At 55.6% G+C, this 21,427-nt stretch overlaps 11 protein-coding genes across 11 annotated transcripts; 7 read left to right on the forward strand and 4 right to left on the reverse strand.

Moving 5' to 3' along the window:
• Positions 1-131: 131 nt before the first annotated feature.
• On the reverse strand, positions 132-1,114 carry L969DRAFT_50896 (uncharacterized protein; the record flags this gene model as incomplete). The annotated part of the gene is made up of 4 exons (XM_014711468.1): positions 132-313; positions 359-569; positions 622-979; positions 1,026-1,114. The coding sequence occupies 4 exons, from the start codon at positions 1,112-1,114 to the stop codon at positions 132-134; spliced, it is 840 nt and encodes a 279-aa protein (XP_014566954.1).
• A 448-nt stretch (positions 1,115-1,562) lies between these two features.
• On the forward strand, positions 1,563-4,236 carry L969DRAFT_51205 (uncharacterized protein; the record flags this gene model as incomplete). The annotated part of the gene is made up of 13 exons (XM_014711469.1): positions 1,563-1,737; positions 1,787-2,006; positions 2,069-2,278; positions 2,328-2,348; positions 2,391-2,527; positions 2,569-2,697; positions 2,750-2,960; positions 3,016-3,219; positions 3,270-3,299; positions 3,439-3,638; positions 3,690-3,891; positions 3,941-4,132; positions 4,191-4,236. The coding sequence occupies 13 exons, from the start codon at positions 1,563-1,565 to the stop codon at positions 4,234-4,236; spliced, it is 1,977 nt and encodes a 658-aa protein (XP_014566955.1).
• Positions 4,237-4,355: 119 nt separating this feature from the next.
• L969DRAFT_95455 (uncharacterized protein) lies at positions 4,356-5,196 on the forward strand (the record flags this gene model as incomplete). Its single annotated transcript, XM_014711470.1, has 2 exons — positions 4,356-4,572; positions 5,048-5,196. The coding sequence occupies 2 exons, from the start codon at positions 4,356-4,358 to the stop codon at positions 5,194-5,196; spliced, it is 366 nt and encodes a 121-aa protein (XP_014566956.1).
• A 146-nt stretch (positions 5,197-5,342) lies between these two features.
• Positions 5,343-6,693, forward strand: L969DRAFT_95456 (uncharacterized protein; the record flags this gene model as incomplete). Its single annotated transcript, XM_014711471.1, has 4 exons — positions 5,343-5,532; positions 5,591-5,667; positions 5,719-6,021; positions 6,511-6,693. 4 exons carry the CDS (start codon positions 5,343-5,345, stop codon positions 6,691-6,693), a joined length of 753 nt encoding a protein of 250 aa, XP_014566957.1.
• Positions 6,694-6,789: 96 nt separating this feature from the next.
• L969DRAFT_18392 (uncharacterized protein) lies at positions 6,790-8,825 on the forward strand (the record flags this gene model as incomplete). Its single annotated transcript, XM_014711276.1, has 7 exons — positions 6,790-6,864; positions 6,920-7,966; positions 8,014-8,118; positions 8,166-8,315; positions 8,368-8,466; positions 8,520-8,653; positions 8,705-8,825. 7 exons carry the CDS (start codon positions 6,790-6,792, stop codon positions 8,823-8,825), a joined length of 1,731 nt encoding a protein of 576 aa, XP_014566762.1.
• A 189-nt stretch (positions 8,826-9,014) lies between these two features.
• On the reverse strand, positions 9,015-11,622 carry L969DRAFT_18393 (uncharacterized protein; the record flags this gene model as incomplete). Its single annotated transcript, XM_014711277.1, has 5 exons — positions 9,015-9,077; positions 9,128-9,266; positions 9,325-9,380; positions 9,431-9,711; positions 9,762-11,622. The coding sequence occupies 5 exons, from the start codon at positions 11,620-11,622 to the stop codon at positions 9,015-9,017; spliced, it is 2,400 nt and encodes a 799-aa protein (XP_014566763.1).
• Positions 11,623-11,750: 128 nt separating this feature from the next.
• L969DRAFT_95459 (uncharacterized protein) lies at positions 11,751-13,202 on the forward strand (the record flags this gene model as incomplete). Its single annotated transcript, XM_014711472.1, has 1 exon — positions 11,751-13,202. One exon carries the CDS (start codon positions 11,751-11,753, stop codon positions 13,200-13,202), a length of 1,452 nt encoding a protein of 483 aa, XP_014566958.1.
• An 84-nt stretch (positions 13,203-13,286) lies between these two features.
• On the forward strand, positions 13,287-13,832 carry L969DRAFT_18395 (uncharacterized protein; the record flags this gene model as incomplete). Its single annotated transcript, XM_014711278.1, has 2 exons — positions 13,287-13,664; positions 13,713-13,832. 2 exons carry the CDS (start codon positions 13,287-13,289, stop codon positions 13,830-13,832), a joined length of 498 nt encoding a protein of 165 aa, XP_014566764.1.
• Positions 13,833-13,950: 118 nt separating this feature from the next.
• On the reverse strand, positions 13,951-16,779 carry L969DRAFT_50716 (uncharacterized protein; the record flags this gene model as incomplete). Its single annotated transcript, XM_014711473.1, has 3 exons — positions 13,951-16,324; positions 16,376-16,498; positions 16,541-16,779. The coding sequence occupies 3 exons, from the start codon at positions 16,777-16,779 to the stop codon at positions 13,951-13,953; spliced, it is 2,736 nt and encodes a 911-aa protein (XP_014566959.1).
• Positions 16,780-17,268: 489 nt separating this feature from the next.
• On the forward strand, positions 17,269-18,510 carry L969DRAFT_531382 (uncharacterized protein). Its single transcript, XM_014711474.1, has 6 exons — positions 17,269-17,456; positions 17,512-17,590; positions 17,646-17,742; positions 17,794-17,957; positions 18,014-18,105; positions 18,159-18,510. Exons 1-6 carry the CDS (start codon positions 17,399-17,401, stop codon positions 18,242-18,244), a joined length of 576 nt encoding a protein of 191 aa, XP_014566960.1. The 5' UTR covers positions 17,269-17,398; the 3' UTR covers positions 18,245-18,510.
• L969DRAFT_18398 (uncharacterized protein) lies at positions 18,319-21,365 on the reverse strand (the record flags this gene model as incomplete). Its single annotated transcript, XM_014711279.1, has 3 exons — positions 18,319-18,732; positions 18,791-20,454; positions 20,501-21,365. The coding sequence occupies 3 exons, from the start codon at positions 21,363-21,365 to the stop codon at positions 18,319-18,321; spliced, it is 2,943 nt and encodes a 980-aa protein (XP_014566765.1).
• Between the last annotated feature and the right edge of the window lie 62 nt (positions 21,366-21,427).

Consider the following 21,427-nt stretch of genomic DNA (forward strand, 5'->3'; position numbering starts at 1 on the left):
CTATGAGGAAACGTGGTCAGCAGAGGACAACATGCTATCGATCGAGCTCTGACCGAACTTGCGCATGGAAAGCCTACCACGGAGCTGCAATGATGATGTTGGCACACAGTATCGTCTCAATGCATGTGATGCTACAACTTTGCAAAGCGCGGTGGCTTCTTCGTCATGAAAGCTCCCACAGCTTCGACCAGATCCGAAGCTTGAAGTTGACTCATGTTCCAAGTTGCAGTGTAGGCCAGACCATCCTGAACTGAATGATCCCGAGAGTAATCGAGTAGATGCTTGCTGCCTTGCACTGCAATCGGCGATTTGTCTGTATTCGTGTTAGCAGGGCGTGGCGAATAGTAATTGCGCTTACTGGAGATATCCTTCGCTAGTTCGATGGCGGCTGCCAGAACTTCGCTGCGGCCTCCTTGCACGACGTTGCTGACAAAGCCATGCTGATGTGCTTCCGCGGCGTCAAAGTTCCGGCCAGTATAGACAAGCTCGCGCGTCCAAGAGTCATTCGCGACTTTCAGCGGAAACCGTTGCAGAGAGCCAATATCAGCAGCTAGACCGATTGTCACTTCCTGTAGCACAAAGTGATCTCTCGTATCCTAGCGCGCCATAGAGAAGCCTCACTTTGATGCCAAATTGAGCTGAAGACGCAGCCATACGTATGTCGGCGGCTGATGTGATATCGACGCCCAGACCGATGCATATGCCATGGACGGCCGCAATGACGGGTTTCTTGCATTCCTCAATAGCAGATATGGCCGCCTGAAAGTCGAGGATGTGCCTTCTCATCTTCCAGGCCATCCGAGCAGAATCACTCTCGCTTTGATCCGTAAGCGCGCCCGTGTCTGTCAGATCAAGACCGGCAGTATAGAGCTTGTCAAGCTTCGATGCGAGCACGACGACTCGCACATCCGGATCGTTGGAAGCTAGGTCGAACAGACGGTGTAGCTCTTCCCAGAATGCTTGATTGAAGGCATTGACTCTTGGCAAGGATGAGCATCGTCTTGTTGAACGACAAAGTTGCTTACGGTCCTCTGTTCATGGACAGCACGAGCACACCGTCTGAAGGAAAGTCGACAATGAAGAGCTTCGGCTGATAGTCTACCAGGGAGCCCATCCTAGCCGTTGACAATTGCCGAGATTGACTTCGTCGCGTCAGATGTCGATGATCAGTGCTGCAAGAACCCCCCAGCGGCCATCGCGACCAACCGGCTGGTCATAACGAGACTCGTCCTTGCTCGTCCACATATCTCAGACACGAGCGTCAAGGAGCCGTTCGCGCGTGTTGGACCACTGTACCGTATCAGTCCGTGTGACCTCTGTGTGCGTGCATCACGCCGACACCATAGCTCGCGGAGCTCCTTTCGCCTATGCGATCAACGTGACCGGCTTGCAATCGTGCGTCGACGTGGATTGCGCAGCTACTGTCCTCCCTAACTTCGTCTCGCGTGTTGCTGCGACACGTCGTTGAGCTCCTCCCAGGTTTTGCTGCCCCTTCCTGTCGTTGCGCCAACCCTCCTTGTCCCTCTGCGTCTTCGGCAAGTAAGCTCAGAAACGAACCGAGGATGCTCGCTAGGACACTCCTCGCTGGCTTGTCTTTGGCTGCCCTTGCAAGGGCAACACCAATCTCGAATGAGACAGCGATCGATCTAGACAAACGTGCTAAGCCTTTGGGCTATGTGTTCGATCTCAGCTGGTCATCAGCCGCCGTTTGCAAGGTATCGGACAAGAAGTTCGACAGTGCGTCTTGCGACATCCACGCACCAATGAGCTGAATGCTCGCCAACAGTCTTCCATCGATTCATCACGTCGGTCACAACGAATATGATGATCAAAGTGCCCATCGATACAGCTCAGCGTCCTACTTGCGTGCGAGGCGATTGTGAAAAGATTGACTTACTCGATGGTGACGAGGACGCTCGAGGCACGAATCCTCCGGGCAAAGCTTACATCTCCATGCCTATCGCTGATTTTACACCCAAAGTCACCGGAAGAAGCTACGCTGGCTGGTAAGCAGAGCGTTCCGCGCTCATGTAGCAGCAGCACTCATGACGCGACTGTGTGACTACAGCTGCACGATTGACTTTTCAATCGGCTTTTACCTCGATCCGGTCCACGGTTTCGGGGTTGGTGATCCGGAGAAGCCAGGCAAGTTCTGGGCCGTCTGTCACGCAGGCGGCAAATCGCTCGATGGCAAGGACTGCTACGACGTTCTCGGTCGTCCAGCAGAGGACCATGTCTACATAATGCCCGATGATTGCATCCAGACGCGCGCAAAGCTGTGAGCGAGCTACTTCTACCCGATACAAAGAGCTGACGATCAATCGCAGGCCGGTAATCCATGCTTTGGCGTATTACTCTTGATGACCTGCGTGCGAGACAATGTGCTGTAGATGCAGCATTGCCGCCCCTTATGGCCCAGTCTCCTTTGCGTCGCGGGCGACCGTCGCTTTCCGTGCCCCTGCCAAACCACTTCCGCATCTCGTTTCTCCTGCTCCTGCACGCCATCGAAAAGCCGAGCAAAGATGCTGTTGAAGATTTTGTGTTCAACGCTCGCCCTCGGCCATGCAGTTGAAGCTACTCTTACTTCGGGCGAGGCACCTTTGCAGGTCCGTGACGGCGATACGCCCTTGGGACATATCTTCAACCTCAAGTGGACCGGCGTCGGCCTCTGTCATGCTCCTGGCAACAAGTACAGCAGTATGTGCATCATGGCTACGCGCATGGATGCTCTCTCATCGACGACGGACAGTCTTGGATCTCAGAGTAGGCGCATGGGTATCTACCGACGTGACTTTCAAGGTTCCCGCCGATGAGAAGCAGCGACCTACGTGCATGAGCGGCAGCTGCGAGCATGTCACTTACACTCCCGCTGCTAGAAAGCCGCCACCCTCACCTGGATTCTATTCGCTTCCGCTGATCGACCACACCGCCAAATTCGACGGTGGCAACTATGCAGGATGGTCAGCCCCCTTTGCTCCTGACTCTCAGATCATAGAAGTGATAACAGAGATACAGCTGCTCGATGGACTACGCTCTCGATCTCTTTCTGAATCCACACAACGGCAAGTCGGTCGTTGACCCCGAGGCTCCGGGCACCTTCTTCGGATACTGCCATACCGATGGAACCTCCACGGACAATGGCCAGTCATGCTATGATGTGCTGGATAAACCGACGCAGCCATTCATCCGATTCGATAAATGCTACAAGACCGGCCTTCGGTGAGCTTTCCGCATAGCCATCTTCACAAGCAGCTCATGGTAGTCATCAGTCCTTCCATCACTGCGACGCCATACTATGAGTAGCGGCAGTGTATGTATGTGGTTAAGCAGGCGTCAGTGCAGCTCCTAGTCGCGTCGCGCGTTGCGGAATCGTTGCGAACACTCCTGCCTTTGACCCTCTGACCCATCACTATCCCACGATTGCATCTCATCTCGCAGCTTTGCAATGCTCTCGTCCTCACTGTTGACTATAGCGGCATACACGCTCGCGATCAGAGCTAGCGTCATCTCGCAACAAGCGACTGCCAGTCCATCTCAGATCGACAAGACAGAAGAGGAACGTCCAGATGGATACCTCTTCACCATACGTTACACATCGGCAGGCTACTGCTCACTCAACCAGCGCGATCGAAAGGATGGTATGCGAGCGAGAGCCTTGCCATGACGAGTCTTATCGACTAGCCTCGCAGTCCATCGGGTCAACTCCCGCGTTCTTCAGGAGATCACCGTCAAAGCGCCAGAGGACTGGCACGAGACACCGAGCTGCATCGATGGGCCTTGCGATACCGTCGATGTAATGGGCTCCTATGACAAATCTACGGCTGCTTGGGCTGTCAATATCCTGGACCGGAGCATTGTCTACGACAGCGCAGGGGGTGACTATGCAGGCTGGTATCTCTTGCCATGCTGAGCAACTTCATACACTGATCGCTTCCAACAGCTGTCAGCTATACTACGGCACCGACTTGCACCTGAACCCGCACAATGGCGGAGGATGGAGGGACGACAAGATTGCAGGTTTCTGGGGCTATTGCGATACCAAGGGCACATCTGGCTCCGGTCAATCTTGCAAAGACGTGCTGCCATTCGGCACAACGTTTCTCAGGAACTGTATCGAAGTATGGACGGCTGGGTGAGCTCGTTTGTGTCACGGCATCACCCTCATCTCAATATCTTGGCCGCACTTGCAGATATAGCATCGAGTCAAAGCCTTATTGGAACTCCGCAACGCATTGACGGGAGCGGGTTCCCACCAGCAGACGGCGATATTCGACGCGTGTGAGGAATGCAGCGTTGCTCTCCGCTCTCGCGCGTTTGGCTTGTCCGGATTCCTCATCATGCAAATGTTCGCCAATATGATCTGGTTTGCCCTGCTCGTTTCGATGACACTTGCGACGCCCATCAACTACCTGTTGCCTGCTTCTTCCATCGCCGATTTGGTCGAGCGCACACCAAATTCGGTCGTGGAAGGTCATCTCGTCGTCGAGCGTACTAACACGCCTGGTTACGATTTCTTCATCTCTTACGGCGCTGCTGCTACGTGCCCAGTCAGCGCAATCAACTCGATCGATAGTAAGACACAGCGGCATGAAAGCCAGTCCTGATCAGCAGGGCAGTGTCGCCAAATCATGTCATGAACACGACGTTTTCAAATTCGGTGACTATACGAGTCATCGATGAGCACACGCATCCGATCTGTCAAGTCGGTCGGTAGATGCATTCACTTTACATCAGTTTTGACGGGTCGTCGCGCAGACGAATTGCAACAAGGTCAACTTGTACTCGGTTTGGAGTGCCGAGCAGAACGCATGGACAGTGACTCTCTTTGACGGCTCGATGGTCTGGTCAGACAAATTCGATGGCTGGTGAGGACATCACCGCTGGAGAAGCAGACCGCTGATGTGGCGCAGCTGTCATGGCGCTTTTTCGACGGCATACTCTCTGAGCGCATCGGACGGTTCGTGGAATCAGATGCGCGATAGGTCCGAGGTACGCAACAAAAGGATCTAGCACGCCGAGCTAGATATCATCTTCGCGCAGTTCACAGAAATCTGTCTTGCTGCCGGCTTGAGCTCGAGTGGCAAGCAGTGTGCGGATGTGCTTGCAGATACGGGTGGCAGCAGCATTGGCGATAAATGCGTTTTCACCAGCGCACCGGTCGGCAACGTTGCTTCGGAGGAGCTCTCGCTCGAATGAGATGCCGGAGACGTAGCGTTGTCGGAGTCGAACGTGACGCGCTTGTTCGTGATTGGTCGCAAGTGGCAACAGAAGAGGGATGTAAGCCCCTCTGGCTGTCGAGTTGAGCTCCCTCTTCATTCCCTGCTTGGCCCGACAACGCAAACATGCTGGCTTCACTCGTTCTTGTGGCGTTGCCTCTGCTCGCGCTGGGTGGCTCAGCTCATGATGAGACCATGAAGCCGAGATCGACGTTTGCGGAGCTCGGGAAGCGTCAGATGGTGGCTGGTTACGACTACGTAATCTCGATGACTTTCTCTGCCCAATGCAGTATCAATCAACTCAACAGTGCTGTTGGTCAGTGGCATGCTGCAGCGTGACTGGCCACCCTGCTGTTGCTGATGGTGCTATGTAGGCCCGTATGTGACGACTTCACCCAAGTCAATGGCAACAGTTCGTGTCATCGACAGCGTCAACCAGCCGACTTGCGTCGTGAGTCGACCAGCGCAATACTTGGCAGATTCCAAGCTGAGCAATGAACAGGCTGGACCTTGCACAAACTTCTTCTACAGCTGGGTTCCGGCCCAGGGCGCTTGGCTCGTCAACGCGCGCATCGATCAGACCTTCGATGGCGTTCCTGCAGGCTGCTGCACCGGATACGCTTTTGCTGCCTTCTACCTCGCCCCGGACGGTTGGGCCAGCAAGGCACCCGGTGACGGCGTCCAGCTCTCGTGCTCGGACACCGCCAAAGACAGCACGGGCAAGAGCTGTGCACCCGTCTTTGTCAACCTGGGAGGCGCTGGCTTCTTCAACAAATGCGTTTACACTGGTATCCCGCCCCTGTCCGTCCTCACACCCTCGTTCGCGCTCGTGAGGACTGATTCGTGGTGGGCAGTTACAACGTCGATGTTCATCGCTATCTGTCCAACTGAGCCATCGTGCTCAATGCAAGTGTATCTCGATGCATATCGTGCCGCAGGCATGTGCCTGATTTCTGAGAGGAACCACGTAGGCGCAGGTCGCTTGTGGGTCCGGCGCGACATTGGCCCGTTCTGGCTTGACGCCTCCTCTGCTACTCGCGCGAAGACAACACACGGCTGAAAGTCCCTGGTGCTTGCTGCTACAGCCAGCCCTGCGAGCAAGTAGCTAGCAAGTCCGGCGTCAGACGATCGTCTGTTGGACAACAGCGAGCTTGCTGCCGCGCCTGCAGCCACGTGCGATCTCGTGAGCAGCTTGCCGACAATCACCGCTGCTCTACGCTCTGGCGGCCGCATACGACTCCCTTCGAAGCCATCTCAACGATAGAGACGCCATTGAACGGTCTGTATTGGACAGTTGACGGACATCCCTGTCCGACTGGAGGGTGTAGGCTTGCGCGAGCTCAGTTTTGTCTGTTTCAACGGCCAGTCCAGAACGCCAAAAGCTGAAGACGCTGCCCTGCGTCGCTCTGCCGTCAGATCGTACACCGCTGCAACAGCTCTTGTAGACGCCATCGCTGCATCTGTCACCCTAGCTTGACTGAGCCCACGCAACCGTCTGAGCCCAATCACTTTGCGGCCCACAATCGCAGACTATCGGACTGCAGCCAGCGAACGGCCATCGACGGCGTGAGCCATGGCGCAGCCAGAGCCGTCAACAAGCGCTCAGGCTGCTCCGGCAGCCGCAGCCTCGTCTGGACCGTCAGAAGCGGTGAGCTGCGCTTATCTCTACCCTTTTGGCTCAGCTCACGGTATCGCGCGTATAGGCCATCGCTTCTCTCATGACGCAGGTCCAGCAGGGCGCTCCTCCACCAGTGGGCACACGATCCGGAGCTCGTCCGGTGCGCAAGGTCAAACGAACAGACCAAGATGCGGCGAAGGCAAAGAAGAAAGCGCCCTCCAAATCGGGCGATACTTCTGCTGCGCCCGCCCTAGTGTCTACCGCTGGTGATAGTCAGGCTACTGTCATCTCGCCCGCCACGACATCGCTTGAGCCCGGCAAGCCAGAGCCAATTGAAAAGACAGACGATGACAAGACTGCTGAAGGCCACGAGGAGCCCATCAGGCGGTCACTGGATAAGCCGGTGCAAGCAGCCAGTGCAGCACCTCAACCACCGCCCGTAGGAGCGCCGCGCGCGCAAGTGTCAAGTGAGAAAGGCAAAGCGAGAGCCTTGCCCGCAACATCGGAGAAAGCGACCAAAGGAAAGAAGAAGAAGCGATCGATCTGGGTCGTCATACTTGCAGCGGTCGTACCCTGCGTCTCCATTGGCGCAGAAAAGGAAAGCAAAGCCAGGCAAGCAAAGGACAAGCCAGCAACCCAAACTAGAGAAAAGCCAGGTCCTCCCTCGCGCGATATGGCAACGCCTCCGACGCCCTACGTAGTAGAGAAGGATCCGAATGCATCCACCGACTCAAAACAATCGAGCACAGAGTCGACGCAGAAGCATCTGGGCGAAAGTATGCAGCCAGAAATTGTGGCCGCTAACTCACCCCAAGGCGTTCAACTTCCACGAGACGAAACAGAAGGTGTCTTGTCTGGCGCAGTACAGTCCCCCGGCTCGGACGGTACACCGGATCGAGCGAGTCTACGGAAAAAGAAGCGGAAGGGTGCCTCTGCGCGTTCCAGCAGAGACAATGTTGCGGGCGCGCTCGCAGGCTCAGATAGCGAAGCGGAATCGTCTCACAAGGCGGAAGAAGAGACTTCGGATCAGCTCACTTCTGACGAGGACGAGGAGATTGACGATGATGATGACGAAGAGATCGAAGATGATAGATTACTACTCTTGGGCGGCATGGGCATACCTATGGATTCCGTGAGTTGGTGCTCATTTTGTGCGTGTGAAGCTAACAACAAGCGCAGGATGGGAACCTACACCCACTGTTGAGCGAGCTGGGCGAGATAGACAAGGGACGCAAATGTCTTGTGCTCGATCTGGACGAGACCCTGGTGCACAGCAGCTTCAAAGTGCGTTATTTGCCAACTTACCCGCGCTAAGCTAAGTTGAAGAGCAGATGATACATCAAGCCGACTTTATCGTGCCCGTCGAGATCGAGAATCAAGTGCACAACGTCTACGTGATCAAGCGCCCGGGCGTGGACCATTTCTTGCAGAAGATGGGAGAGCTCTACGAAGTCGTCGTCTTTACTGCTTCGCTCTCAAAGGTCAGCCTCTTCTTGGGCTTAAGCTGTACCCCTGCTGACTTGGATGTTGTAGTATGCGGATCCGGTGCTCGACATACTCGATATACATCGCGTCGTTCGACACCGACTGTTCAGGGAGAGCTGCTACAACCATAACGGAAATTACGTCAAAGTAGGCTTAGCTCGCTGCGTCCGCAATCGGTGCGATACTGATTATCTACGAAGGATCTTTCTCAGCTCGGCAGGCCGATCGGCGAAACGATCATCATTGACAACTCTCCGGCATCCTACATCTTCCATCCGAATAACGCCGTGCCAGTGTCTTCTTGGTTCAACGATCCCCACGATACCGAGCTTACGTGAGTATCTCGGCCAAAGGAGCTTCATGCAATGGCTGACCCGACTTACAGCGATCTTGTGCCCTTCCTTACGGATCTGCAGCAAGTCGACGATGTTCGCGGCGTGCTCGACGGCGGATTGTCCCACGGGTCAGTTGTCGACTCGATGGAGAAGAAGCTCGACTCGGCGTAGATGCGCTCCGCGAAGCAAATGGCGCATCATCTCAACAAAGCAATCTCGCAGAAATATACCCTCAGTGCCACTTGCCCCTTAGATACCAACAACGCTCATCCTTCTCCATTGTCACAACTGCGATGTGTCTGTAAAAGGCGTGCCGGCCGCCTCCAGCCTGCTAATCTCGATGCACTCTGTCCTACTGCTCTACTGAGTGCTCCTGCTCTGTCTGATTAGATTGAGCGCGCTACCAGCAAGGAACCAGCCGATCTACGCAAAGCGTCAGCTATGCGATGATTCAGGGACAAAGTAGACCCCACCTGGTCTGCGCTCATAGTATGCTCGACGGGCAAGTGCAGCTCGGTGCCATCGGCCTTTTTGACTGAAACGTGTAGCTTGGCTTGCTCATTGCCACGAAGCAGAGCGTCAAGCCCAATCGTCGAGACGATATCCCCACCTCTGTCACGATCACAAAAGTGCTCAGCCAGTTGCACACTGATGAAAATATGATGCGCACCCTATCTTTGCATGATCGCCGGCATTGGCGAACGTAAGCGGCAAGACAGCTTGTTTCTGAGCGCACACACGTCAGCCGAAGCACCGAGCAGAGGCGCACAGCTTACTTTGAGATTCGTTTCGTGAATGCGAGCGAAGCTCTTTGAGAGAATGACACGACAGCCAAGGAAGCGCGGCTGCAGACTAGCATGCTCTCTGGCACTACCTTCGCCATAATTGGAATCGGCTACGATCATCCATGGTTGGCCTCGTTCTCGCCATCGCTTGGCCATTTCCGGGATCGTTCCTTCAGGCTGACCAGGCTCGTAATCGACTGCAGAATTGATCTTGCCGTTCTCGTCATTCGTAGCGCCAATGAGAGTGTTTTCCGAGATATTGCTCAGATGACCTGCCCGGCTCGTCAGCCGGGATGGCACAGACCAAGGAAAGATGATGTACCCTTGTATTTGAGCCAGGCACCTGCTGCACTGATCTCGTCCGTGGTGGTTTTGCCGACCAGCCGAACGAGACATCGCAGATTCTCAAACTCGAGCTTGTGGTTCTTGTCTGCGATTTGCTCCGGTGTGAAGTGAGGTGCAAAGGGGGCCAGCAGCTCTAACCGAGTCGAAGAAGGCGAGATGGCAATCGCTACTTCTGGCACTGGTTCAGGGCATGGTTCGGGGAGATAAGAGGCATTGCCGGGTGTGAAGCCTTTCGAAGGCAGCTCTTCGCCAGTAGGAGGATCAAATTTAAAAGGTTTTCCGTCAGCACCGATGAGCTCGTCGTGCAAGGGGTTGAACGATAAGCGACCGGCGAACGACATTGCCGTCACGAGATCGGGAGAGGCAAGAAAGTTGCGAGTGAGTCTGTTGCCATCGTTGCGCGCTTTGAAGTTGCGGTTGAATGAAGTAAGGATTGTGTTCTCTTGACCTTTGAGCTCTGATCTGTCCCATTGACCAATACAAGGCCCGCAAGCGTTTGCAAGGACGACAGCGCCCACGTCTTCGAGTTGTGCCTTGAGGCCGTCACGTTCGATGGTGGCATTGACGAGCTCGCTGCCCGGCGTGACCATGAACGGCGTCTTGGCTCTCAAGCCCTTGTCTGCGGCCTGGCGAGCAATAGAAGCAACGCGAGACATATCTTCGTAGCTCGAATTGGTACAAGAGCCGATCAGGCTGGCAGAGATCTCGTCTTTCCAACCGTTCGCTTTGACGACGTCTGCAAATTTGCTCAATGGCGTAGAGAGATCGGGCGTGAAGGGCCCGTTCAGGTGTGGCTCGAGGGTGTTGAGATCGACGGACACGTGTTGATCGTACGACGCGCCTGCATCAGCTTGCAATAGCTGCGCTTTCCCTTGCGCTTGGTCTGCTGCGTCTGCTACTGGCCCCCGGCCTGTCGCATGAAGATATGCGCGCATCGAACTGGTGTAGGGAAATAGAGACGTTGTGGCGCCCATCTCGGCACCCATGTTGCAAATCGTCGCCAAGCCAGTGGCAGACTGGTTCTCGACGCCCTCGCCATAGTATTCGATGATGTGACCCGTGCCGCCTCTGACGGTCAGTTGTCCGACAATGTTGAGTATGAGATCTTTGGGAGTCGCCCATCCATTGAGCTTGCCCTTGAGCTCGACACCGATCACTTTGGGCGCTTTGAGCTCCCAAGGCGTATCCGTCATGGCATCGACCGCGTCTGCACCTCCCACGCCGATTGCGATCGCACCCAATCCTCCTGCGTTGGGCGTGTGCGAGTCTGTACCCAGCATGAGTAGGCCGGGCGCAGAGTAGTTCTCGAGCACGATCTGGTGTATGATCCCGCTGCCTGGCCCCCAGAACTCTATGCCATACTTTCTGGCGGCGCTCTCCAGGAAATCAAAGACCTCTGAATTGGTCGTGATAGACCGTTCGAGATCTGCTTCTGCGCCCGATCTGGCCTGTATGAGATGATCGCAGTGAATAGAAGTAGGGACAGAAGTCGAAGCTGAGCCACAGGTGGCAAATTGAAGGAGGGCCATCTGAGCAGAAGCATCTTGCATGGCCACGCGATCCGGTCTGAGCTTCAGGTATCTCTCCCCTCTGATCTCACCCGACCCAGAGAGAGCTTCCTCGACGTTGACGAGATGAGAGTAGACGATCTTCTCGCTCAGTGTGAGTGGTCGTTTGATGTGCTGCCTGACTTGAGCTAGCTTGGCCAGCATGGCTTCATAGGGCGGCGTGATAGATGGGAAATTCTTACGCGGGATACGAACATGCTGTGCGCTTGCATGCGTTGCCAGACCTCTGGGCGATCCCGCAAAGACCTTGCGCTGTGCATGTCGCCTCATGGTCGAGCCACAGGCCGAAGAAAAAGTGTCGTCTCAGCTTTTTTTTGGGAGGCGAGAGAGAAACGCGTCGTCGAGTCGAGTCACGCTCACTCGGATTGGCTGGCTCTTTGTGGGCACTGCTGCCAGCGATGGCGGCAGAACAGCCTGGACTGCTGACCTTTGAGCGGCTCGGTGCAACAGGCAACCTCGTCAGAGCAAGGACGAGACATGAGACGACAGTCAGAAAGATCGACCCTGATGACGGCAGCAAGCTGGGTGAAGCGATTGATGAAGCCATGCATCTCCAAGCAATCTACGACTTTGAGCTCGATGTATCCCACTATCATCTCTGTGCCCAAGGCGCAAGCGAACTGGCTGCAAGTCTGAAGCATACCATCAATCTCGCCAATGCCTATGATTGGGTCACTTCCCCTGGCTTCACCCTCAGAGCCTTGAGACTGACCGATACCAACCTGGAGGACGCCGGACTGTTGACGATCATCATGCGCCTCTTGCGACCCATGGGGAGTCGGCTGAGAGAACTCGTCGTACCCAACAACGGCATCCGTCTTCAGATGCCAACGCTGCAACTGGCGCTCTACGAAGCACTGACAAGACCGACAAGTCCCCTTGTCGTCCTCGTACTGAGCAACAATCAACTGAGCAATGGCGGCTTTCAAAAAACGATGGCCCATGCTCGTTCAGCCAATCTCAAGGAACTCCATCTCAACATGTGCTCGCTCGATCTGAGCTCCATACGCATGCTGGCCGAGATGATCATCTCTGGAGACTTTGATCTTGACCGGATCGAATTTGCCGGCAATGATGCTAGCAATCATCAGCGAGTGCTCGAAGAGATAGGTGACTGGCCAGACGACATCCAGACGAGTGCCATGCCGCTTGGCAACAGCGTCAAGGATCTCGTTGCGCTAGGCCTCCTTGCTTTCGGTGTCACAGCAAAAGTCACAGCCGAACATCGTCGCTGGGCATCTGCACTCGAGCGTCTCGATGATCGCTCCACACGAGCTTGTCAAAGTATGGCCAGACAGCTTCTCTGCCTCGCTCGCATCTGTCTCGGCGAACCTGACGCCGCCTCTGTCAATCCACCGGGCACCTTTGACTTTCGAGGCTTGCCGGAAGAATTGCAGCGCAGGATTCTCATCGATGCTGCCTACGAGTACCCCGAAAGGGATCCCAAGCTGGGTCTAGCGCTTGCACAGACGCTAGGTGCCGGCATGCAGACGACAGTCGCACCTTCGGCTTCAGCTCTATCCGGCGAGCAAATCGCTGCAGTGTTCGTCTATGCCGCAGATCGCGAAACTCTCCAGACCGAAATTGCAATCGACAAGTGTGCAGAAGGGGATTATCGGAATGCTGGTTCTAAAGGCATCGGCTTTGTCCGGACGCATCCCTGGCTGCGCACAAGTATGGAAGCCTTTTTACGGCTCACGGGTTGCGATCGCTGGCGCAGACCTTATGACCATCTCGAACGTAGACCTTCCCTCGAGCAGCAGTGTGGACGGCCTGTCCGAAAGTGTATTTGTCCACAAGACCACGATGCCGATATCGGTGAGAGCACAGACACCATCTTTGGCACCTAATGACACGTCATTCAGTCGGAGCACCAGCGCTGGCTCCATTCCGTCAATCTATCACGAGTCACCGCTCACCGTTCACTGCGCAAGATGGGACGGTTCGAGCTTCGGGAGGCCGAGCCGAGGGATATACCTGCATTGCTGGGCCTGATTAGAGAGTTAGCAGAGTATGAGCGTATGCCAGAGATGGTCAAAGCTACTCCAGAGCTACTCCAGAGAAATATCTTTGAGCGTCACTTTGGCTCTGCCGTTGTCGCTGTAGACACACGTAATGCAAGCAGAGTGGTCGGTATGGCCCTCTGGACTACCACTTTCTCGACTTGGACTGGCAAACCTTCTCTCTATCTAGAGGATTTATACGTCCAGCCCGAGGCAAGAAAGCACGGATTAGGCAAGGCACTCTTCGGCTGGCTAGGCAAGAAGTGCCGAGAATTAGACTGCGCTCGCCTCGAATGGGTTGTCCTGAAAGTGAGCCTATCTGCATCGATTGGCTGATCGAGCTGATCCCCCACACAGTGGAACGAGCCATCCATCAAATTCTACGAGGCGCTAGGCGCAACGACCATGAAGGATTGGGACACCATGAGGCTTGAAGGCACAGCGCTAGCAGATCTAGAGAAGCTACTGCCGTCATAGTTCATTGCATGATATTGCATGATATCACACGACAAGCACATACTACAAGACGGCACAGATTACCAGCCCCTGCGTGAAGATTGTGAGCACATCACCGATGTCATGAGAATGATGCAATTCACCTCTGATGGAAGCTGGCGTTGTCGAAATACTGATTGTCCGCTCGGGCGTATTCTGTCAGAGCGCCCGTCGCGGTTTTGGCTCTGCGCACTTCCGCGGGCTCGCCAACGGCCGGGAAACCTTCATGCCTTCTTGGCGCTTGTGCCGTTGCTGTGGCAGCCTGCTGACTCTGCGGCTGAGTTGAGCGTCTCTGACCCATGCCGTTCGGTCCAGCAATACCGAAAGCTCGATTGCGAATCTGCCGCTCCCATAGCAAATTGCGTCGCATTGACTCGCTGAGCTCGGCAGCAAGCATGTTCCGCCGAGTAGTCCGCGGTGTCTGAGGCGGAGCAAGCGTGGCTTGCTCGCGCAAAGCATTTCGGCTATGATGTCGAGCGATGGCGGCATCAATAGCAGCCGTCCTTTCTGTATGGTCCTCTTCGGAGCTATGCGCAGCTTCGTCGTACGATTCTGGCTCAAGCTCGACGTGTTTCGGTGGACCTCGCAATCTAGAGGGATTGCGTCTCGGTGGCTCGGACAGTTCCGCAGCGGCAGAGGTCGTCAAGCTCATTGCAGGCAGCGCGACTGCGGATTTCGAGACTTGAGGAGGCCGAACGCTGACTGGCGGACGTAGATTCGAATGCGGCGGTGATCGCGCCATCGGCGTGCTGTCCGAAATATTCGATCTCCGACGTGAGAGCTCGAGCGCTGACCGATTGCGCATCGCATAACCATAGTCCTCGCGATCCGGGCTTATATGGAAGAGCTGCGACAGCAGTCCGCTGCCTCGCTGCGAGAGCTGCACCTGAGAACGTGTTGGTCGCTTTGCGAACATGGACCTCTGACGCTCCTCTTCTGCCTCTTGAGCTTTGATAGCCTCGACCCGGCGATCAGCTTGCGAGGGCGACTCGTCCTCCTCGGTGGAGTAGTCAGAGCCCCAGCCAGAGGAAGTCTCTCGATCCTCGTCGTCAGCGTCGAGGTCGACATCGTCATACTGCAGCTGCCTTTGCTGTGTTTGCGCTCTCTGCGCTAGTCTGTCGGATCGTTTGGACGAAGCAGGCGAGTCTGGCTCGTCCGAGTCTTCATGAGAGTGCGGACTCGAGAAGAAAAACATATTGCGCTTCTTCTCGGTTGCGAGAGGCGCGACTGGCATCGCTTGCTTCGATCTTTGCATGGGACTAAGCACAGATATCTTGCTTGTATATGGCGTCGACGGCGGCGTCCGTGTCACTGCTATCGAGGCTGGCGTCACTGTCTGAGGCGTAGGCGGGGGCGCTCTTGGCATATCTCGTGGCGACGTCACGCTCTGAGAGGATATGTTGACACTTTGAGTAAGGCTGGGTTGATCGGAAGACGTTGACCCCTTGAGCGACTGCGAAGGAGTCACAATCACTTTTGCTGGCGTGAGCGCATCAGCAGATCGCTTCGCATTGAGACCAGAGGCGCGCGAATTGCTCGAAGATCCCACCGTGCTGCCGGAAGAGACGCGATCATTCGTTGGCCTAGGTCGGGACACAGACGAGTCTGAAATCCTGACAGACTTGGCACTGCCTACGCGAGGCAGCTTGGTATCAGAGGACTTGCGAAGTCGTGAACCAGCCAACGCTGGTCGCATCTGCGCCTTGCTCGTTGACGCGGCAGGTCCATCCGACTGCGTCCTCAGCTGACTCGTACCACCAGCGCTCCTTTCCGGTGATTGGACTGCACTTTCAGTCTCAAAAATGGTTGGAGTCGTCACGAGCTTGTTATCGAATTGCGGCGCTGCTAGGCTAGCATTGCTAGCTTCCATCCTCTCTGTAGGCAAGGTCAAAGGTACAGGTGCACTCCAGCGTTGTGTCGGTGACGCCTCACTGCGGGCTGGGGACCGAGCGCTGCCTGGCGAGCGTATGGGCTGAAGTGGGGCTGCGACCGGTCTAACGTCGGCGGGCGACAAGCCTACTGGCGGTGAGGTCACACCACCGAAGCTCTGGGCGCGACGGCTCGTGCTGGCCGTGTTCGCTGCTTGCTGATGCTTCGCAGACACAGGCAAAGCGGGACTGGTGAGGTTCATGGGCAACAAAGTAGTCAATATGCGCTGGAAATTGGTCGGCGTGAGCTGAGGACTTTGCCGCAGTCTGCTCGTAGAATAACGTCTCGTCTGATTGGTCGTTGCAACTTGCGAATAGCGCCCAGCAGGCGCTTGTCTGACAACAAAAGGCCCGCTTTTGACTGGCTCGGCGGAAGCAGATTCATCCCTCGAGGGCAGCGTCGCGGTTGTTTCGGAATCGAGGACTTCCGAGTGCAAGAATTCCTCTGTTGGCTGTGGCTGTACAGGTTGCTGCGGCGTCGCGTCATCGTCATCAGACCAGTCGCCCGACTCGGGATCACTCAGGTCTGACAGGTGGTGATCAACCCTGCATGTTGTGGTCAGCTCTAGTGTTTCTCTCCATATATGCGGCCCGTACTCGACAGGCTGTGGGTGATCCTGTTTGTCGAAGCAGGATGCATACCACAGGCGCCAGCTGAGGTTCTCGAGCCGTCTGCCATTCTCGAGGGTATCCTTGCATTTGGAGAACACTGCAAAGCATCTCAATGGTAAGCCAACGAGTCTCCGCTGATCTGAGAGCGACCCGCCATTCCACATTGAGCCAAGCTCGAGTTCTTCCATCTTTGCGATATTGTCAAAGACGAGCGAGAGGACAGGCGCTTCGGGCACGTTTCTCCTGGGCTTTTGTCGATCCATGGCTGGCGTCTTGCACGGCGTCCCACGGTGGATTGTAGCTTGGTTGCGTTGCGCGCTGAGATCCAAGGCTGTGCCGATCGTCGCAGGCTGAGGCAAAACTGCCTTGGTTTCAGGCAGCATCGCCATTATGGCTCGGTCAGCTTTGCGCAGAGGTTCAATGGATGCCTCTGTGTGCTTCGCAGCGGATCCAGAGGGGGAGCAAAGAGAGTATTGCCTGACTAGTCAGGCTCTCTGATCATGCTTTTCTGCCGGTCGACTTGTCAACTGTCGAAGTGAGTCACACAAGCGGCAATTGCACTCGGATCTGGAGCAAGGGCAGGCTCGAGCTCAGCGTTGATAGCGTGCAAGGTACCGTTCAGGCTTTGCTGTCGCGCCAGAAAGCCGATTCGAAAGTGAATGGATTGCCCGATCGTGCGGAGTAGTCAGCGCACGCAGCAACCAGTGGACTGGGATCCGACGGCGAGTCTTTTGCCGTCTTCGGTATGGAGTTGGCAGAGTAGTTTGGCCTGACTGTACCTGAGCCAAGCCGTCTGTCGGCGGACGTATGAGCTGCGCCCACTTAGCTGCGACTGGCACAGATCAGGCGTGTGAATAGGCCGAGGTCACTCGCTCGCGCGAAACTGATCAGCACGCGTGATCTATCGCCCGCGGGATCGCCCGAGAATTCTGAGCCAGCCGGCCAGCTCTCCGGTCCGGATCGCCGGAGCAGTCTGCAAGCAGCACCACCGTCAAGTAAAGCCCAAACATGAGTCGCACCCTAGCGAAGCAGACGAGCGCTCTCCGACGTCTCAGTACCCTTCATGGTCCGTGTCGAGCACCTCAGAAGCTTCCGCAACCATGCTTACATGGTCGATGCAGAGCAACAGATCGCGCCGGCCGCTATGGCCATGAAGCTCGTTCAGCAGCAGCGACAGGCACGCCAAGTACAGCAGAAGAGGTTCGTGGCGAGCACATAGGAGGTCTTGATGTCTACTGAAGCTGTACTTGATCAGATCGGCTTCGACTCAGGCGCTCTCGCAAGAGGAGAACTTGCAGATGCTCAACAAGCAGCGAGTCGCACGTCCCACTTCGCCTCATTTCACCATCTATGTACGTCTGCTTCCAGTCATGCTTTCGAACATAGGCTGATTGACCTTGCAGGAGCCTCAGTTGACCTGGCTCTCTTCAATCGCCAACCGCGTGACGGGCAGCGCGCTATCGGGCGGCTTCTACGCCTTTGCACTGGCATACATCGCTCTGCCTGCCGTCGGCATGCCGTTCGATTCTGCCAGTCTAGTCGAGATTGTTCACTCGTTGCCCGAATGGTGCGCGAAAGACCTTTGCAGCTCATCGAAAATATTGACGTTCTGACATCTCGCAGGGCCAAGATTGCCGGTAAGTTCACCATCGGCATACCCTTCTGGTTCCACAACTTCAATGGTCTTCGCCACTTGTCGTGGGACATGGGTTTCGGTACGTCTATGAGCGTCAACAAGCGCGATGACGAGCTGATTGCGGTCAAATAGTCTTGGGCCTCAAGGAGTCGTATGTCGCAGGTTATTCGGTCATCGGCGCGACGGTGCTCGCTAGTATTGGGACTGCGATGATCTGATCCTTCAATGCATGTCACCACAAGCAGCGTGTGCAGAGTCTTAGAATACAACAGTACAGGGCTTGCACAGATTCCTACAATTTTCCTTTTGTTTCGAGGACCTCTACAGTGACGTTCACAGTGAGCGTGACGAGATATGCCGCAATGAGAAATCCGCCCCATCTTCTCGTCATCCAGAACCCATTGAGCGGCACGACGATGAGGGTCGAGACGAGAACGACCAGTAAGCCGACGCCCGATACGATGAGTGTGGGTGAAATCTCAAAGGTATAATTTTCGCCTGTCTGTGCCATGATGATCGAGCCAGAGATGCCTACACCGAGGAGGATGTTAAGCATAGGACCGGCCGTGCAGGCAGACATGGCCATGAGCGGGAAGCCCATGCGAGCGACAGTGACGTTGGTGACGAGATCGCCGAGTGAGGCGCCCATCGCAAAGATTGTCAGCCCGAGTATTGCGTCCGAGAGCCCAAAGATGTGTCCGATGGCCTGTTGGGCTTTCTTTGTCAGCGATCCGGTCAGCAGTGAGAAGCTAGTAGGAGCGTACTCGTAGGACACCGACGACTTCATTGACGATGGTCAAGATCCAGACCATCGCAACGATGAATCCCACGAAGCAAAGGCCAAGCCGGAGAGGGTGTCGCTCTCTGTTGAACAGCTTGTATGCACCGATTGCAAGCAGTAAGCCGACACCGATGGCAGTAGGCAAGTACCAGATCCTGAGATCATCGCCAAGGAGAGCGACGACAACGAAGATGGGCGCAAAGAAGCATTGTAAGGTCGTCATTGCTCGCCAGAGCTGGAAGTGCGTCAGACCATCAACTTGCAGATCAGACTCGCTCTGCTGTTGCTGCTCTTCCCCCTTGCTTAATATAGCGTGATCGATGAGCGAATTGCCTTCGATGTATGCCGAGTCGTCTGCCCTGTGCATCGGATGCAGCGCAGGACTATGATGATGTACAGCTTGAGCATGTAGCACATGTGCAATATCTTGATCGCGCCTTCGCCACACTGCTTGCTGTGATCTAACGAGCGCTTCTTCGGGATCGCTCTCTTCCGTCTGACTCGCCGTCGTCGGGGTCTCTACCCGTAGCTCGGGCGCCTCTGCATCGTCGGGCAACAGATCTGGCTCAGGCAGAACCTCGCAGCATTCGTCGTCCTCTTCGTCTACAACCGGCAAGGTCAAGTTGAGCACAAGCAGAGCAGGCGCGCAGACGATCGCAACGACAGTGCCGACGATCGATTTTGACTTGATATCTTGCAAGCTGGGAAAGTAGCTAGCAATAATTGTGCGGAAGATCTTCTTTACTTTGGCCCTGCCGCCGTAATGCTCAAAGGTAGCGTATCGCTTCAGGCTGCTCTGTGAGCCAACTCGCAGCGGCTTGCCTTGATCTGTGGTGACGAGGATGGACGGAAGCTCTTGGACGGGCGACTCCGTCACGATAGCAGAGCCTGTAGGAATCTGCAGACGGAGTTTGCTAGGCCTTTCGGGCGTCGTACTCCTCCAGGGGTCATCGACCTCTATCAGCGGCGGAGTACCCACTGTTTCTTCGGACCGACGGGACGATTGAGACGTCTTTTTCGCCATGAGATCGCGTGGTGTGAGTCGGCCTGCAGTCACTTGCCCGAATACTTCGGCAAAGGGATCGCCAGCTTCCTCAGAAGACATTGCGCTGGTGGGCAGTGGGGATACTGCCGACCTGGGCGAGTTGAGATCTGACAGGTGTCTAGCATGCCGTTGTCGCGATGCCTGACGCTCTGTATCCAGTCCGGCATGCGATCGCGAGCGGCCGTGACCTATTCGCGCGGGACCTGTCTGCACACCGTGAAAGTGAGGCGTATCGGGCAGGCCAGCCTGCCCAAAGACTGCGAGCGTGCGAGCTGTCGAGTCTGCTTGGAGACTGTTGACAACGTCCCTAAACTCAATTGCACTGAGCAGACTGGATCGGACTGCCATCTTGGTTCTCGTCCTTCGCGCTGATCCATGGGAAGGATGATAAGGTACGGTGGCCGTCGAAGCTGATCTCGGTCGATTGATAGATCGATTTCGACTGAGCGTGACGGGCGTGCCTCTGTCTGTGATAGATAGCAGAGCATCCTCGTCATCCAGGTCGAGGATATCATAAGGGTGCGCGGGAGAAGAGCTTGTCGATCTTGTCGAGTTGTTCATACCTGCGGGAGAGGTATGGGGCGGTGCCTCGGCAACGTCACCTGCTGACGGCTCAGGAAGCATCCAGACGGGATGAAAGACACCCACCATTCGATTGCGAGAGATCTGGCAGGGTCTCTTGAGCGTATTCGTCTCTGACTTTGCGCAAGAGTTCGCGCTGACGAGCGCGTCTGGTCAGCCACCAAGATCCGACAGCGACAGTGATGACGTAGATGACGTAGAGAACGATCATGAGTGCTGCTTCGAAAGGTTTGAGCTGGCCGTCTGCTAATATGAACATGGTGAAGATGATGGCCATTGTGAAGAATCCGACGTCACGGAGGAAGCTATGCCGGGCTACTTTGAACGGCTTGACGATTGCCATCGATCCCGCGACGACGGAAACGATGAAGGAAGCTGCTCCGATCAGTTCGCCGATGGCAAGGGAGCCCGAGCCATGGTTCAGAGCCGAATAAGTCGAGAACACATCCGGCGAGCCATTGCCGAAAGCGAGAAGTGAGCAGCCTGCGACAGATTCTGACAAGCCCAAGTGAGCTGATATGGTGCTCAGGTTGGGACAGAAGAAGTCTGCAGCGACGATGCCGACGAATGCGAACAGAAAGACAAGCCAGACGATGAGACCGATGAATGCGAATCCTTTTGCCGTCTTGTCGGTGATCCGATCGTAGACCGCCAGATAGTCAATCCACGATGGACTGTCCTCTGCGGGCTCATGTATCGTGTGCTTCTGCTCGTCGAATGACAGGCTGTCTCGCTTGAAGAGCAAGCGCGATGATGCGGTGTCGTGTGACTTGTGGAGCTCCGAGTGGTGAGGGGACTGCACATCTAGTCTCGATAATTGACGAGTACTCGGACGAAGTGCCTCATGCGAGCGCAAACAGACCAGCTGGATCACAAACAATAGCGAGACGAGCAAGAAACCAGCCAGACCTCGCTGCCGTGCTCTTGCCATGACGATCGAGTCTCTTGACTGCTACGTCGAGCAGGACCTCCTGAATGCCCCGCCCTATGTGC

Source organism: Mixia osmundae, assembly GCF_000708205.1.
Source record: "Mixia osmundae IAM 14324 unplaced genomic scaffold scaffold_7, whole genome shotgun sequence".
Classification (NCBI taxonomy): domain Eukaryota; kingdom Fungi; phylum Basidiomycota; class Mixiomycetes; order Mixiales; family Mixiaceae; genus Mixia; species Mixia osmundae.